Source organism: Chlorocebus sabaeus, chromosome 9, assembly GCF_047675955.1.
Source record: "Chlorocebus sabaeus isolate Y175 chromosome 9, mChlSab1.0.hap1, whole genome shotgun sequence".
Classification (NCBI taxonomy): Eukaryota; Metazoa; Chordata; class Mammalia; order Primates; family Cercopithecidae; genus Chlorocebus; species Chlorocebus sabaeus.
The window spans coordinates 97,313,033-97,331,335 of record NC_132912.1 but is presented as its reverse complement, the minus strand read 5'-3'; the positions used below and the strand labels follow the sequence as shown (position 1 = coordinate 97,331,335).

The 18,303-nt window shown below is 36.6% G+C and overlaps 1 protein-coding gene across 2 annotated transcripts in view; it reads right to left on the bottom strand.

Annotated features, from left to right (window-relative positions):
• Nucleotides 1-1,922: 1,922 nt before the first annotated feature.
• The window catches only part of HELLS (helicase, lymphoid specific), a 53,888-nt gene continuing 37,507 nt past the window's right edge, over nucleotides 1,923-18,303 (bottom strand). For both annotated transcript variants that reach the window (XM_007963625.3, XM_007963627.3), the window contains 10 exons: nucleotides 15,015-15,176; nucleotides 12,884-13,023; nucleotides 12,658-12,796; nucleotides 11,122-11,205; nucleotides 10,921-11,040; nucleotides 9,830-9,946; nucleotides 8,330-8,489; nucleotides 7,207-7,303; nucleotides 7,052-7,128; nucleotides 1,923-3,202 (listed from right to left, as the gene is read on the bottom strand). In XM_007963625.3, coding sequence (XP_007961816.1) covers nucleotides 3,108-3,202; nucleotides 7,052-7,128; nucleotides 7,207-7,303; nucleotides 8,330-8,489; nucleotides 9,830-9,946; nucleotides 10,921-11,040; nucleotides 11,122-11,205; nucleotides 12,658-12,796; nucleotides 12,884-13,023; nucleotides 15,015-15,176 — 1,191 coding nt within the window. In that variant the 3' untranslated portion in view covers nucleotides 1,923-3,107. The remainder of the gene's footprint in view (nucleotides 3,203-7,051; nucleotides 7,129-7,206; nucleotides 7,304-8,329; nucleotides 8,490-9,829; nucleotides 9,947-10,920; nucleotides 11,041-11,121; nucleotides 11,206-12,657; nucleotides 12,797-12,883; nucleotides 13,024-15,014; nucleotides 15,177-18,303) is intronic.

The window sequence follows — 18,303 nt, the reverse complement described above, 5'->3', positions numbered from 1 at the left end:
GCTTATCTAAAGCTTTAATAATACTTACAGAGCCATAATAAAACTATTGAGTCAATCAAAAATTATTATTAAAAAGATGTAAGGGATCATTATTTCATGTTGAAGTGGTGAGAGATGGTAGGAATGCAGGCTTTTCAAGAAGGTATTTCTAAGAACTTTTAAGTATTTGTTCTTAAATCTGAGGAACAGTAAATGATCCCAAGGCATCTAAAGAAGACACATCAAAACAAAACACCAAACTAAGGGAAGAACCAAATGAAACAGATTATGCAGGGTACGGGAGGTGGTGGTGGGGGGTTAGGGACAGGATGACATTTATAGAAAGTAGGCTGGGCGCAATGGCTCGCGCCTGTAATCCCCGCACTTAGTCCGAGGCAGATGGATCACTTGAGGTGAGGAGTTCGAGACCCGCCTAGCCAACATGGTGAAACCACGTTTCTACTAAAAATAAGAAAATTAGCCAGGCGTGGTGGCGCACACCTCTAGTCCCGGTTACTCAGGAGGCTGAGGCATGAGAATCACTTGAATCCGGGGGGCAGATGTTGCAAGCCAAGATCACGCCACTGTATTCCAGCCCAGGTGACGAACTGAGATTCTATGAAAAAAAAAAAAAAAAAATGCCGGATGCGGTGGCTCATGCCTATAATCCCAGCACTTTGGGAGGCCAAGGTGGGCAGATCACAAGGTCAGGAGTTTGAGACCAGCCTGCCCAACACGGTGAAACCTAGTCTCTACTAAAAATATAAAAATTAGCCAGGCATGGTGGTATGCGCCTATAACCCCAACTACTCAGGAGGCTGAGGCAGGATAATCGCTTGAACCCAGGACACAGAGGTTGCAGTGAGCCAAGACTGCACCACTGCACTCCCGCCTGGGCAACAGAGTGAGACTCAAAAAAAGGAAAAAAAAAAAAAAAAAGAAAAAGTATAGACGAGATTTCCTTCAGAATCAGATGTGAAATGTGAAATGTGAGGGAAGAAAGAGAAGACAAGATTTTTGGTTTAAACAACTGGAAGAATAAAGTTGTCATTTATTGAACTAAGGAAAATGCAAAAGAAGCAAATTCGGATTAAACAAGATGAAAAGTACAGATACAGTTATAAAGCACCTAGTAAACAGTTGGATATTTGAATCTGGAATTCAGGAGAAAGGTTCTGGTTGGATATATAAATTTGAGTCATCAGCACAGCTCCTATTAAAGAAATGAAGACCATCAAGGGAATCCCAAACTAGGCTTAGGATATTCCAATATTTAGAGGACAGAAAAGGAAACAGCAAAGGAAATTGAGAAAAGAGTCAGAGAAATAGGAAGAAAAAGCAAGCAAATATGTTTGCTAGGAGCCAAATAAAGTAAGTGTTTTAATGGAGAAGAGTCAACAACTGTATGAAATGCTGCTAATAGATCAAGTAAAATGAATTCACTGACGTCACGAGACCTTAAAAAAAAAAAAACAGCTCCAATGGAAATGAATATCTGATTGGAATTGGTTCAGAAAAAACACAGAACAAACTAAAAACAATGAATACAGGCAAGGAGTTTTGCGATAATAGAATTCTTTTTCAAGGAGTTTTGGTATGAAAGAAATGAGACATTGCAATTGGCTCAAGCTAGGACAAACAATATATCCATAGTATATAATAAAGGACAGATAGGCATAGATGCTAGGTTTACAGATGCAATGGTGACAACTTTTAAAGATTCTTTTCTGATTGTGTCTATTTTCTCAGGGCAATAGGGAGCAAAGTGAGAGGGAGAAGATATGAGACATGCAATGACAGAGTAAAACTATGAAATCAGTCATTTAGGACAATGTAACAGAAAAGACTGGGTCGCTAAGGACAAGATCACGAGTTTCAAGCAAGCCTAGGTCTGCATGCTTATGTGATGGGTTAACATTTTCACTTACAAAACAAATAAACCTGCTCTATAGTCTTTTATTTAACCAAATGTTCTATCTGAAGTTTTTCTTCACCACCAAAGAACTTATCCATATAACCAAAACTTTCCACCTGTAACCCAAAACTACTGAAATAAAAATTTTAAAGAAAAAAGACCTGTGCAAACAGGACACAGGAGAAAAACAATTTAAGTTTTTCTTAAGTGACAGTTTCATTATCCCAAACAGATCATCTGATCTACATTTGAATATGGATGGCAACAGCAATATTTTTCCATGAAATAAACACCAGCAGAAATGTATGGCTCATGGAGTATGTCCCCTCTCCAGGGTACATTCAGGATTTCTCTTCCTCACTGCCTGATATCCTTTCACACAGGGTCTAAATTGTACCCCTTTTGGCCTTTATGCTGTTCTATTACGGATTTTGCATTACTTACATACTCCTAAGGCCTGTTCTCTTCTATTTGGTTCTAGTTAACCACTATAAATTTTCAGGATCTGTCTTGTTTTGCATGATATACTACCATTTCCAATTTCTAGTCATTTGTCAACGCCCTAAAGTTTCATTCAGAAACTTCTCTTGTGCTAACAGAACGTCCACTTGAAATCTTTTATATGACACACTCCTATAGTACTAGTGAATGAAACCAAGAAAGTAAAATAATCAAATCCTACCGACAGTCAAGTCTTTTGCTATTATTGCACCTAAGCTATTCCTGAAAAAATAATTTAATGAGATCATCTTATAAGGAACATTTATTTGGTAAACTATCTCACAGAAATAGACTCTAAAATCAAACAATGTCTTAAACAATAGAGAGCATAACCCCAATCTCTCCCCATGAAAAGCCTACTTCATAACTGAAGTACCCATGAACTGCATTACTAGAAGAAAGGAGGGAAAAAGACATTTACTAAACTTCCACAGGAAGACTGTATAAATCTGGAAGTAGTTAAGTACACATCAGCCTGTATCCAAGAATACTACTCAGTCTCAAAAATTAACTGAAAATCTAAACTTAATATGAGTACTTCTTTGTTCTTGGTAAGGCTCAGAAAATTACCCTCTATTTAAGTACGCATAGTACTAGTTACATGTCAACTGATATAATAAAAAAGGTGAAGTGGACAATCAATATTTCAAACCCAATACAGGGAAATCACTAGACGTAAACATAAACTTAAAATCTATTTTTGAGCTCCAGTTTAAAACAAACATTCAGGACTGGAATCTTCAGAATTTTCTAGTATCTTGAATATCCCCATCTTCTCTTTAATTGGTCCTGAAGCATTCATTTGATCTAAGGGAAAAATATTAAAACAGGTACATTTTAGAAGTATAAGAAGAAGAAATCGTAAAAGAAACATCCAATATAATGTTATCAGAAGTGAGTCATCTATCCAAAATTACAAAACTCACAGTAATATAGGGTACTGTCTTCCTTAATCACCAAGATTTAATAGCAGTGAAAGCAAAAAGGTACCCTATTCTTAATACAACAACTAGAATCAGCCTCTTGGGAGCATACAATCTAAAGCATCAGTTTGCTAGTCAAAATCTCTTTTGCTGAATTTAAGGTAAGATAAACAAGTTAAAGAGCAATAAACAACATCAATTTGAATCATGCTTTCAGAAATGTTTTAAAAAGAGGCCCATTCATGGTTCATTTAAAAGCTGAAAACACAGTATGAAAAGCTTACCTTGAGAAACATTTTGAATCAATGACAATATGAAGTCTCCTAAATTTTTATCAACATGACAGCTGTGAAATGAAATCTCTGATTTTAATTTGTATTACTGATTTCTAATCATCCTTGTATGTTCATTAGACATTTCTTTCTCTCTTGATAACAGCCTGCTCTTATATTATCCATTTTTATTATCAACTTTTATTTACTTGCATATCCTAAACACTTCTTGTTATATGTTGCAAATATTATTTGTGGCTTCTCTCTTATCTCTTTATGGTGGCATCTGTTTTATAGTAGTCTTTCCTATTAATGTAATTAAAATCTATAAAACCTATCATATAATTTGTGATTTCTGTATTATAAAGAATTACTTTCTAATTCTAAAATCATAAATATATTTTCCTATCTTTCTGGTTAAAATTCTACCTTTAATATTTAGGTTTTGAACACATGGATTGCTCAATCTGAAGTTTGTAAGTGTATTGTGAGGTAAGGAGAATCTAAGTTAATTTTTCCCCTATTAATTACTATTTCCCCAGATCATCTACTGATTAATTGGAATTTCCTATCAGTGGTTTGAAATTCCATTTGACATTTACTAGCTTTTCACGAAAGTTGCCCTTCTAGATTCACCATATTATACTTCTAGCCAATGTATCACACCATGTGCTAATTCTACCATCTGATTATTATGACTATTTAATTTTTAATAAGACTTTATACCCGATATACAATACCTTGTTTTTCAAAACTGTCTTGGTTCTGGCCCTTTACTACTCTTTCATATAAATTTTAACAACAGTCTGTCTTACAAAAAGTCATTCTGGGATTTTTTTTTTTTAAGAGACGGAGTCTCGCTCTGTCACCCAGGCTGGAGTGCAGTGGCACAATCTCCATTCACTGCAACCTCCACCTCCCAGGTTCTAGCAATTCTCCTGCCTCAGCCTTCCGAGTAGCTGGGATTACAGGCACATGCCTCCATGCCCGGCTAATTTTTTCTATTTTAGTAGAGACAGGGCTTCACCGTGTTGCCCAGGCTGGTCTCGAACTCCTGAGCTCAGGCGATCCACCTGCCTCAGCCTCCCAAAGTGCTAGGATTATAGGTGTGAGCCACCGCACCTGGTCGTCATTCTAGGATTTTAATTAGAAGAAAAATTCAAGAATATAAGTTAGTTTTGGGGAACACTGACTTATACTTTGTAGTAACCATTCATATCCACAAATACAGCTAAATCTGTATGTTTACTCCATCTTTCTATTAATGTCTTTCAATGTTGCATAATTTTGTCCTTACATAAACGTGTTAAAAACTGTTAAACTTTAATCGTAGGCATGGTAGTTTTGTAGCTGTTGTAAAAACCCTCATTATTAAACAATTACTGCTGTTACACATATTATTAATAAGCAATCTTCTTAAATTCTGTTTTAAAAAATTCTGGATTCCCTTGGACTTCCAATGAAGATAATCAAACGAGAAAACTTGCAAATAAAAGCAATTTCAATAATGCCAGCACTTTAGGAGGCCAAGGGAGACAGATCACTTGAGCCCAGGAGTGTGAGACCATCTTGAGCAACATGGCAAACCCGTCTCTACAAAATACACAAAACAGAATTAGCAGGGTGTAGCAATCACACCTGCAGTACCATTAACTCCGAAGGCTGAGGTGTAGGGATTGACTGCCCCCAGCAGGTTAAAGTTGCAGTAAGCCATGATCACACCACTGAACTCCAGCCTCCGCGGCAGAACGAGACCTTGTCTCAAACCAAAAAAATTATGAAGATGATTATGATGTTATGGCAAGTTGGTTTTTGGTATCTAATTAGGTGATCATCTAGTTCTCCATTATTTAATTAATATGGATTGTATTAATATTATCAGATGTTAAACAGCCCTTACATACCTCACATGTTGTTTTTTAATATATTTAAGATTTGACCATAATGCTGTATTTCTCATATTTCTCCCTAAACCATTTCAAAGTTAAAATTCAAATAAACATGCAAATAATCCAGAATATCTAAAACAATCTCGAAAAAGAACAAAACCAGAGAAAGTACACTTCCCATAAAGCTACCTTAATTAAATCAGTGCAATACTGGCATAGGAATACCAGAGATCAACGAACAGAATTGAGAATACAGAAGTAAAACCTTATATTTATGATCAAATGATTTTCATCAAGGATGACAAGGCAATCCAACAAAAAAAGGAACAACTTCTAACAAATAGATATTGACATGCAAAAAGATGAAAATTCACTGAAAATAGATCATAGACCTAAATGTAAGAGCAAAAACTATAAAACTGTTAAAAGAAAATATCAACACCTTGAATTAAGAAAAGAGTAATTAGACATGACACAAAAATCATGAGTGACAGAAAAAATTCGTTAAAACTGGAATTCATCAAAATATAAAAATTTTGCTCTTCAGAAGATACCAAAAGCAAGAAAGTGAAGAGAAAGGCCACAGAGAATAAGAAAATGTTTTGTTTTCAAAATAATCCATGGTCATCACTGTAGGTGTCAGATCATAAGGTGGTATTCTAAAAACTGATGAAAAAAAGAAGCAATATATCCTGCCTCTCTTCTATCTCAGGAAAACTGTAAGAGAAAGTTCTTAAATAATCCAGCTAATAAAAGAATAACAGAACAAGAAAATCATCACTTTGCAATGATTTAGTTAATAATGGTTCTAATCAACCATTTTTAAAGGATACTAAAAATCATGTTAGGCTAGGCGCAGTGGCTCACGCCCATAATCCCAGTGCTTTGGGAGGTTGAGGTTGGCAGATCACCTGAGGTCAGGAGTTCAAGACCAGCCTGATCAATATGGCGAAACCCTGTCTCTACTAAAAATACAAAAATTAGCCAGGCGTGCTGGCAGGCCACTGTAATACTAGCTACTGGGAAGGCTGAGGCAGGAGAATTGCTAGAACCCAGGAGGCTGAGGTTGCAGTGAGCTGAGATTGTGTCAGTGCACTCCAGCCTAGGCGACAGAGTGCGACTCCATCTCCAAAAATAAACTGAACTGAACTGAACTGAACTAAACTAAACTAAACCATCATATTAAATAAAGGATAAAGACTGACAAGACATTTTGTAATATTAGCTGACTGGAAATAAGAAACCCAGACATGATGTGCCTCCTGGTATGATGAAAAATAAGAAAACAAAGCACTGGTAATCTTAACTAAGACAGGAACTTGAATATATTTACAAAAGTGTTATTTACCAGTTTACAGAAAATATCTGAATTACGGAAAAAGTTAAAGACAATGACATTTATGGGCAAAATGTCATTATGTCTGAGATTTGATTTTAATACTCTGAGAAGAAAAATGACAATAAAACAAGATTAGATATGTGTGGCTGAATGAATTATAAAAGGGATTCATTATATTATGCTAATTATGTATATGTTTCGAAGCTTCCATTAAGAAAAAGCATGATACTTACCAATAAGATCACTTCGATCTAACAACAACTCTAGATCTTTATCACTAATGACCTTCTCTCTTGATCCTTTTATTTCCCTATAGAAAACAAAATATTCAAGTATATGTGAATAATTCAAAGCTACAAATTAAATCTTTCTAAAATTAAAAACTCACCTTTCATAATCTCTAGATTTTAATAATTCCATTAATTCCTTAGGATCTAAGAAATTCTTAGACAGATTTAATCCAGACTGACCACCTTTGAAATGATCTAAAAAAAATGAGAAATTAAAAACATTAAAATTCCTTTTAAAACTACAACACAACATATTACAAACCAATCACAATGGCTTGCATTAAGAAGGATGGCAAAAAAACAAGTGTTGATAAAGAATAAAAGCAAATACAACTCTCAGGCTTTGCTGGTAGGAGTGGAAAATGGTACGTCCACTTTGGAAAAGGTTGGTAGTTTCCAGTAGTTAAACACGCACCCTTCCTAAGATGAAGGACCAAAAAATGCATATGTCCACAAAGACTTGTACAGGACCAGCTTATTCATAATAACCAGAATCTAGAAATAATTTAAATGTTAACCAACAAGGGAATGGAAAAAACTAATTATTCACCAATTTAAAAAAAAAATTCTACTAAAAACAACACAGATGACTCTGAAAAAATATATTCAATGAAACAGCTAAACAAAGAAAAGACTCAACAATGTGAAAAAAATCAGAATACTGGTTGCTTCCTAGTGATGTTAAGCGGAGCATAGGAATTACAGGAAAGGGTGAACAAAGAAAAGAAAATTTCTTGGATGATGAAAATGCTACCCTGATCTGGATAATAGTTACGTATGAGTACATACATCTGGTCTAACTTCATTAACCTGTACATTTAATATCTGTGCATTTTGCTTTATATATGTAATAACTCAACTGAAAAGTGTCAGCATTAAAAAAATCCCTTCAAAATTTTCTACAAAATTAATCTGCTAAAAAACTGACAGTAAGGCTGAGCACAGTGGCTCACATCTATAACCCCAACACTTGGAGAGGCTGAGGCAGGATGATCACTTGAGTCCAGGTGTTCAAGAACAACCTGGGTAAAAAAGTTAAACGGTGTCTTAAACCGGACCTCGTGATCCACCCACCTCGGCATCCCAAAGTGCTGGGATTATAGGTGTGAGACACAGCACCCAGCCCAGGCTGTAACATTTCATAAAGAAAATAAAAACAACTACAAAAATCCACAACACATAATGTACAATTTAAACAATAAAGCACTACATGTTATTTACTTTTATGGATGATCAGCTTTTCCAGTTTCCTTTTAGCAGCTGCTCTTTCCACAATTTTCTGATCAACAGTATTTGCTGTAACCAGGCGATAAACAACAACTGGCTTTGTCTGACCAATTCTATGGCATCTATCCTGGGCCTGAAGATCTGACTGGGGGTTCTTAAAGTTAAAAAGAAAAATAACATTTACCGGTATTAGCTTAAAATTAACGTAAACTCATGTGGATAAACTCAACATGAATAATGTAGTCACGAACTTTTAAATAGTGGTGTCTTAATTTAAACTTCCAGAGTGGCTTCATAGATAAAATTATCATTCTACAGATCCTTGGCAATATTAACAAAAAAGTTTAAATACCCTAAAGAAAACATTTCAGGCTGGGCACAATGACTCACTTCTGTAATCTCAGCATTTTGGGAGGCCAAGGCAGGAGAATCATGTGAGGATAAAAGCTCAAGACCAGCCTGGGCAAAACAGTGAGGCGTGGTCTCACTAATTTTTACATTTTTTGTGGGCATGGTAGCACATACTCATAAACGCAGCTACTCAAGAGGATGATGTGGGAGGATCACTTGAACCCAAAAGGTCAAGGCTACTGAGCCGTGATGGTGTCACTGCACTCAAGCCTGGGTGATAAAGTGAGATCCTGTCTCTAAAAATAAAAGTAAAAAACAAAAATTCAATTTTTACACGCAGAAAACTTTATGAAGAAATAACTCTTAGCTGAAAATGGGTATCTTTTCAAAATAGATAAGTAAATTTGTAACATGTACAATTAAAAATTAAGAATTCAGAATGGCCGGGCGCGGTGGCTCATGCTGGTAATGCTGGTAATCCCAGCACTTTGGGAGGCTGAGGAGGGTGGATCACCTGACATCAGTTCGGGACCAGCCTGGCCAACATGGTGAAACCCCATCTCTAATACAAAAATTAGCTGGGCATGGTGGCAGGAACCTGTTATCCCAACTACTTGGGAGGCTGAGGCAGGAGAATCACTTGAACCCAGGAGGCACAGGCAGTGAGCCGAGTCTGCGCCATTGCACTCCAGCCTGGGCGACAAGAACAAAAATCCATCTCAAAAAAATTTTAAAATTCAGAATGCAGGCTGGGCGTGGTGGCTCAAGCCTATAATGCCAGCACTTTGGGAGGCCAAGGTGGGCGGATCACCTGAGATAAGGACTCACCTGAGATAAGTCTGAGATAAGGACTCACCTGAGATAAGGATCACCTGAGATAAGTCTGGCCAACATGGCAAAACTCTGTCTCTACTAAAAACACAAAAAGTAGCCAGGCATGGGGGTGCACACCTGTAGTACCAGCTACTTGGGAGGCTGAGGCAAGAGAATCACTTGAACCCGGGAGGTGAAGGTTGCAGTGAGCCGAGATCATGCCACTGCACTCCAGCCTGGGCAACACAGTGAGACTCCATTTCAAAAAAAAAAAAAAAAAATCTAAATGGAAATATAATCAGCATATTCCTTTCTGTACATCCAACTTACCCAATCACTATCATAAATGATAACTGTATCTGCTGCAGTCAGATTAATGCCCAGGCCACCAGCTCGTGTACTCACTAAGAAGATAAATACCTCTGGATCCATGTTGAAGCTGTGCATCTAAAAGCAAAAAGGATGTAAATACCACAGATTAAAAGAAATCTACCAACAAGACTCAAGGAGAAAAATGTTTTGTTACAACTATTAAAGAGTTAAAGGAGGCCAAACAAATCATTCAGATATATAAAACAATTATGTTAACAAAATCTGTGCTGTTACCTTTTATCATCCAAGCACCTATATTAAAGAGACCTTAATTTTGTTAAAAATCATGTATCACAATAATGTTTAAATAAGAAAAGCTAGTTATCAAAAAATGATGAAAAAAATTGTAGTTGTCTTTACACATGGGGTGACTGGGAGGGTGAACTGACTAGAAGGGGGCACAGGAAACTTTCTGGGCTCATGGTAACATCTATATCTTAATAGGGATTAGGTATAAATTTACATATGCCATTTGTCAGAAAGATTCAGCAAATGTATACATTATTTGCTTCAGTATGTGTAAATTTTACCCCAAAAGATAAAATATGCTGAAGTCATTACGGAAAAGGGTAGTATCATCTATAATTTATTTTAAAATGCACCAAAAAAAAAATAGGATTAAATGAATGGACACAGCAACACTATTACAGGAAACGTGTTTTTAAAAAGGTATAGTCAAATGTTAGCAGCAGATTATAGGCGGATTTACAGTTGCTTTTTTTCTTTTCAACTTTGCCATACAGTTGATATTTTCACAATAGAAAGTTAAGAACAGGGCAAAAAGACAAAAAATTTCCTACTATCCCAATATTCTTACAGTGATGGTTAAGTAGGTTATTATTAAGATTGTGCCAGAAGATATATATATTTGAATCAAAAATTAAGACTTCTTAGTACTAAATCAAAATGTTTGTTTTTGATAAAACCACAGGGTTTCTGGTCATTTCTATCTTTTTATCAATTTGTGGGTCTATTTAGAATATTACTTCAGAAATCAAGATAGGAATTATAAAAGAATCGTTTGGGATATATGACATAAGTAGTCTTACGTTTTTTTCTCTCTCTGAGTAAGACATGGACCCATCAAGCCTGCTGAAGTTGAAATCTCTGAGATGGCAGTAATCCATCAAAATGTCCAACATGCTTGTCATTTGTGAAAAAAGCAGCACCTGAAATAAAACATCTTAATATTTATAACAATTAATAAAAAAAATAATTGAACAATCCAAAATTCCAATCAAAAGTATCACCTTGTGACCTCTTTTTTTAAGTTCTGGCAGCATTCGATCCAAAATTAAGAATTTCCCAGAATTTGTTACCAATTCTTCATCGATCTTAAAAATGGGCAGAGAGAAAAAATTGAGAGAAAAATGTCATTTGCTTTGTTAAAACAAAAGCCATTTGGAAAGTTCAATTTTCAATGCCAAGTCACTTAAAAAACTTAAAAACTGACCTGTTATTCAATCTTTGTAAATCAGAAGATAGTTATTACTCAAAGACGTACTCTAGAATGTAAAACCAGCAACTTCACAAAAACAAAATAAAATACAAATATAACTTTGATCTAACCTCAACACTCCTCCCTCCAAGACGTTGTGAAAGAGAACAATTATGTCAAACTTTATGGGTACATACTCAGGCTTATTCTTTATAATTGAATTATTTCCAACTAAATGTATAGGTAAACTACTGCTAGAATTCTTACCAGAAATTAGAGAAAATACAAGAGCTGATAAGTAATCCAAATACTGTGGATAAAGACTCTTTCACCTTCTGGTGAAATGACTTCATGAGAGAGCTACTTCCATCTGAGTGGAAAAGTTTTGTCTTCTTTCTTACTCTAATAAAGATGTAAAGCAGTGCACCTCTCAAATGGGGACAATTTTGCCCTCCACCTATCTCCAGGGTATATTTGGTGGTGGCAGCAAACTTTTTAGTTGTCATAACTGAGGAAAGTGAATACTATTGGCATCTAATGGGTAGAAGACAGGGATGCTGCTAAATGTCCTAAGTGCACGGAACATTACCTCCTAAGAAAGAATTATCTGGCCCAAAATGTCAATATTGCCAGAAGCGGAAAAGTCTATTGTAAACTACTTCAAAACAAGGGTTATTGAGGGTTACTAAGAATTTATTTCTATTAATATTATGCTATCTTTCTATCAACTACCAAAGAAAGCAACTTCATTTATTTAATGTGAAAACCTCCAAATAAAAATTAGTTTTATTCTATGGCTATCTGTTGATCTTTAAGTAATGAGCAACGAGGCTGATTTTGATAAGCCACATATTAATAATAAAAGAAACAGTGAAAAGACCACTCTCTCTAAAATATAGCAAGTAAATATGCAGAGTACAAATCAATTACTAAATTTAGAATTATTAGCTGTTCACATAAAACACATAAATAAAAATATTAGTTGCATAGAGGCCAGGCATGGTGGTTCTTGCCTGTAATCCTAGCACTCTGGGAGGCTGAGGCAGCACTGCCTGAGAAATCCGGAGTTTGAGACCAGACTGAGAAACACAGCAAGACCCTGTCTCTATAAAAAATAAAAAAATAAAAAAAACTAGTTGCTCATAGAAAGTGACCATTTCTCTAACCCTGAAAAGGTTCTCTGAAATTTCGGAGAGAAGACTGTCTTAGCTTACTGAAGGATTACAATCTTAATGACAAATAGCACCATACTTATTTTTAATAATTATAATCAAAACAAAGTAACATTTTCCACCAATATAAAAGTAATATAAATCAAAACAGTAAATTAGAATTAAATAGTATTCACCTTAAACTCTTGTGTAACAGGGTCTATAGGATACTCAATCAAATATGGATGATTGCAACATTTACGAAGTAGCATCATTATATTCTGCAGCTTCAGATTAACTTCAGATTCTACAGGGATATTCACTTCCACAACAGTTCTACCAAAACGAATAATGCATACATATGAGAAACACAAAAAATGGTGCCAGTTTAAAGAATACTTAAATTCATTTTCAAATTCAAACCTTTCTCGGTCCACCTCTGGCTGTATCTGACTGATCAATTTTTCCAATTCATTAGGGAAATCATCTATTTTGCTGTAATTTATTGATTTTCTAGTTCGTCGTTTTGGTCGACCAGTAGGGCTTAACTCAACTGTTTCTTTCTAAAAGGGAACGAATAAAGGAAAGCCAGTTTATAAAGCTATATCCTTAGGTTCTAAATGTAAACAAAATAAGGCATACTTTATGTACACAATGACAATCTATAGAGAAATACAAATGTTGTAGGAAATTAGTTTAATTTTAACATGGACGACAATATCTGAAAGTAAGAGGAAGGGCCTTCGTATCTCAATAGGGAAAAATGAAGGGCGAATAAAACTACTTTGAACTTACACAAAAGGATTCAATACCTTAAAGATGAAACACGGCTCCAGAAATTTGCACTACAGAGGATATTTCTTCAGACTGGTTAACACTGCATGAAATTGCTCATTAACAGACAAATAATGTAAATTTGTAAATAGCTAGACCTTTCCTTTAATTATAATTAATTATTAAAAAGAGAGAAGAGGCCGGGGTTCGGTGGCTCACGCCTGTAATCCCAGCACTTTGGGAGGCCAACACGGGTGAATCACCTGGGTCAGGAGATCGAGACCATCCTGGCTAACATGGTGAAATCCCATCTCTACTAAAAAAATAGAAAACCATAGCCAGCCATGGTGGCGGGTGCCTGTAGTCCCAGCTACTTGGGAGGCTGAGGCAAGAGAATAGCGTGAACCCGGGAGGCGGAGCTTGCAGTGAGCCAAGATCATGCCACTACACTCCAACCTGGGCAACAAAGCAAGACTCTGTCTCAAAGAAAAAAAAAGGGGGGGGGGGGGGAGAAGAGAGTCTGGTGGTTCTATTGTTTAAAAATGCATGACAATAAATATTTTGAAAATAAAATCTACAGGTCCATAGTGGACAATAAAAAATCTGGACAGTTAAACAAAACTTAAGGGTCTCCTTGAGTTAAATGATAACATCCTACCTCTATCTCCTATAATATGGTGGGTGATAATAATCATCAAAGTGATTATTAATCCTTTTGGTTCTCAATAACCTTCAGCAAGGAAACTGTACAAGTTGAACATCCCTAACGGGAAAATAGAAATGCTCCAGTAAGCATTTCCTTTGAGTGTCGTATCAGCACTCACAAAGTTTCAAATTTTGGAGCAACTCAGATTTTGGATGCTGTATATTTGGAGATTAGTCTAGTTGCCAAGTCCTCAGTACAGGGATTCTCAAATAACTGTGTGCTTGTTAAAAATGAATTTCCAAGTTCATTCCCAGAAAGCGTTTAGAGTTAATCTGCACAGAAATCTAAATTTTTGTTTTATTTTATTTATTTTTTTTGAGACGGATTTTCACTCTTCTTGCCCAGGCTGGAGTACAATGGCGCAATCTCGGCTCACCGCAACCTCCATCTCCAACCTCCACCTCCCGGGTTCAAGCGATTGTCCTGCCTCTGCCTTCCTGAGTAGCTGGGATTACAGGTATGTGCCACCACGCCCAGCTAATTTTGTGTTTTTAGTAGAGACAGGGTTTCTCCATGTTGGTCAGGCTGGTCTCAAACTCCCGACCTCAGGTGATCTGTCCGCATCGGCCTCCCTAAGTGCTGGGATTACAGGCATGAGCCACTGTGCCAGGCCTAAATTTTTAATAAGTATTCCAGATGACTGCAAAGTAATTAATACAAGGATTATCACTTACATTTTAGCAGGACTGCAGATACTAGGAAACAACTTTTGCCACTTGGCCTTATGCCTTATACCCCAGATACAAATTCACCCACGTCCTGAAAATAAACAAGGGGCCATTAAAACTGGAATTTAGGCCAGGCGCAATTGCTAACACCAGTAACCCCAGCACTCTGGGAGGCCAAGGTGGGCGGACTGCTTAAGCCCAGGAGTCTGAGACCAACCTGGGAAACATGGCAAAAAGCCAGTTTCCACAAAAAAATTAGCCAGGTATGTAAAGGCTGCAGTGAGCAGCCATTGTGCCACTGCACTCCAGCCTGGGTGACAAAGCAACATCTTGTCTCAAAAAAAAAGGGAAAAAAGAGAAATTTTATGTCAAGTTTCCTTCACAATACATTTCAAAACCACTATACCTCATTGGATCCAAACATGTTTGCAATTGTACGGTTCACAATGGCTGTATAAAAGATCTCCTGCTTCTTTGAAAGTGGAGCATAAACAACTACTTCTCGTTTAGGAGGAACTTCAAGAGCAACATCAGACTTCAGTCTTCTCAATAAGAAAGGTGTTAAAATCTAAAATTAAAACACGAACAGAAAAATATGAGTATTAAACATTCTTTTTTTTTCAAGGAATACTGTCCCCATATACTCCTTTACCTTATCTTTTGACTTCCTATATAGGTAATATCAAATCTCAAAAGGTGAAAATATCTTCTTGAGATTTTCCCAGACCAGACCAAATGGTAAACTCACAGTATTTGTCCGCAGCATTTCAGAATTTACTTTTCTCTTAAAAACTGTTACCTATCTCAAATAATTTTAAAAGTAAAAATATAAAGGTAGCATTTGTATTTCTTAGGGTTAAAGTTTCAGTTATAGCCCACAACTTTTAAAATTAGATTTTATCAGCACCATACAAAAGGGGAAACAATAAAAATGAATAAAAATTTTAAAAAATTTTTTAAATAATGAGTACAAAAAGTAGAAATAATAAGACCTAGTATTTCGTAGCACAAAAGGGTGACTACAGTCAATAGTAATTTAACTTTTACATTTTAAAATATAAGGAAGAGTCTAACTGGAGGCCAGGTGCAATGACTTACGCTTGTAATCCCAGCACTTTGGGAGGCTGAGGCAGGAGAATCACCTGGGTCAGGAGTTTGAGATCAGCCTGGTGAACATGGTAAAACCCCATCTCCACCAAAAACACAAAAATTAGCTGGGCTTGCTGGTGAGTGCCTATAACCCCAGCTACTCAAGACGCTGAGGCAGGAGAATTGTTTGAACCCAGGAGGCAGAGGTTGCAGTGAGCCAGGAATGTGCCACTGCACTCCAGCCTGGGTGACAGAGCAAGACTCTGTCTCCACAAAAAAAAAAAAAAAAAAAAGGTATATAGCTGTATCATGTGTAACTGGATCACTAATCCAGGATAATTAAAATTAAAATTAAAAAAGGATAATAAATGCTTGAGGGGATAGATACCCCATTCTCCATGATATGATTATCATGCATTACATTTCTGTATCAATATCAAAACATATAGCTCATAAACATATACACCTACCATGTACCCAAAAAACTAAAAACTTTAAAAAAACTTAAATTTTTTAATAGAATGAGGTTTTAAACTCAGTAAAAAGCCAGCTGACCTAGTGATGCAGACATACAAGTTTCTTCGGTAAGTTCTAAAGTTTCAGGTTTAAAATTATTCTCTTTCATTAGCTGAGGTGGTTACAAACGATTATCACATTTATAAAGAGAACACAGAAGCAACAGACAATTATGCCATTATTAAAATATTTGGGTCATTAAAAGAGAACAAACACTTGTTTAAAGTCATTGTATACTCTAGGTCAGCCGCGGTAGCTCACGCCTGTAATCCCAGCAATTTAGGAGGCAGAGGTGTGCAGATCACCTGAGGTCAGAAGTTTGAGACTAGCCTGGCCAACGTGGTGAAATCCGGTCTCTACTAAAAAAACTACCAAAAATTTAGTCAGGTGTGGTGGGGGGATTACAGAATCCCAGCTACTCAGAGGCTGAGGCAGGAGAATGGCTTGAACTTGGGAGACGGAGGTTGCAGTGAACCAAGATCGTGGCACTGCACTCTAGCCTGGGCGACAGAGATTTCGACTCAAAAAAAGTAATAATAATAAAAAATTGTATACTCTTTATACCCCTGCCTTTAAATACCAACAATGCTTTATATATAGTAATCATATATAATAAAGCTCATTTTCAGGACTCTGGATTTAAATACCCAACAGGTATAGGGCTAATCATAGACTATTACCAGAGATAGTAAACACATCACCAGTGTTGGTAACTACAGATACCAATCCAAAAACAAATATGTCCACAGGCAAATCAGGAAAAATATGTAAATGTTTCATAAATATGCCCACAAACATGTCTGGCCAGGTGCAGTGGCTCACGCCTGTAATCCCAGCACTTTGGGAGGCCGAGGCGGACAGATCACGAGGTCAGGAGATGGAGACCATCCTGGCTAACATGGTGAAACCCCGTCTCCTACTAAAAAATAGAAAAAATTAACCAGGCGTCGTAGCGGACGCCTGTAGTCCCAGCTACTTGGGAGGCTGAGGCAGGAGAACGGCATGAACTCGGGAGGTGGAGCTTGCAGTGAGCTGAGATCACACCACTATACTTCAGCATGGGCAATGAAGCGAGACTCCATCTCAGAAAAATAAAAAAAATAAAACATGTCCATGTCTTTAAGAAAAACACGAAATAACAAGGTATTTTTCTACCACATCCACTGACAAATATTATAGTTTGATGTTAACTGAAATGGCAAATATGTAGAAGAAGGGGCACACCATACCGCTGAAACACATATATAAAAAAAGTATTTATATATGTTTTCCCTAGTATACAAGCTTTCTAAGCGGACAGAAACAAGTAAGAGTTATACAAGACCCATCGACCAAAAATTAGCTGGACCTGGTGGCATGCACCTTTGGTTCCAGCAACTCAGGAGGGTGAGGCAGAAGAATCACTTGAACCCAGGAGTACGAGTCGGAGGCTGCAGATACCAACCTAATGACCAACAATGGCACCACTACTCTCCTGCCTGGATGTCAGAGTCTCCCAAAAAAAAAAAAAAAAAAAAATCTGTTGGCCAGGTGCGGTGGCTCATACCTGTAATCCCAGAACTTTGGGAGGCTGAGGCGGGCAGATCACTTGAGGTCAGGAGTTTGAGACCAGCCTGGCCAACATGGTGAAACCTCGTCTCCAGTAAAAATACAAAAAAATTAGCCAGGTGTGGTGGCACACGCCTGTAATCCCAGCTACTCAGGAGGGTGAGGCAGGAAAAATCCCTTGAACCTGGGAGGCAGAGGTTGCAGTGAGCCAACATCGCGCCACTGCACTCCAGGCCTGGGCACAGAGTGAAACTCTGTCTCAAAAAAAAAAAAAAATCTATTAGTTATACTTTGGAGATAAGAAAGTAAGTGCAGAAGGAAAACAGAAAGTTTTGCTTTTTACTTTTTATTTTCTAAATTTTTGTAATATTTAAAAATATCTTACTGTGTACACACAATTTTAAAATAAAAAATTTTAAATACATAATTTGTAAAAGTTATACTGCTTTTGGCCTTCCATATGGGGCGGAAATAGAAAAGTAGCAAGCTTAGATAACTTTAAATGGAAAGTAAAAAAAAAATTTTTTTACTATGCAATGTTT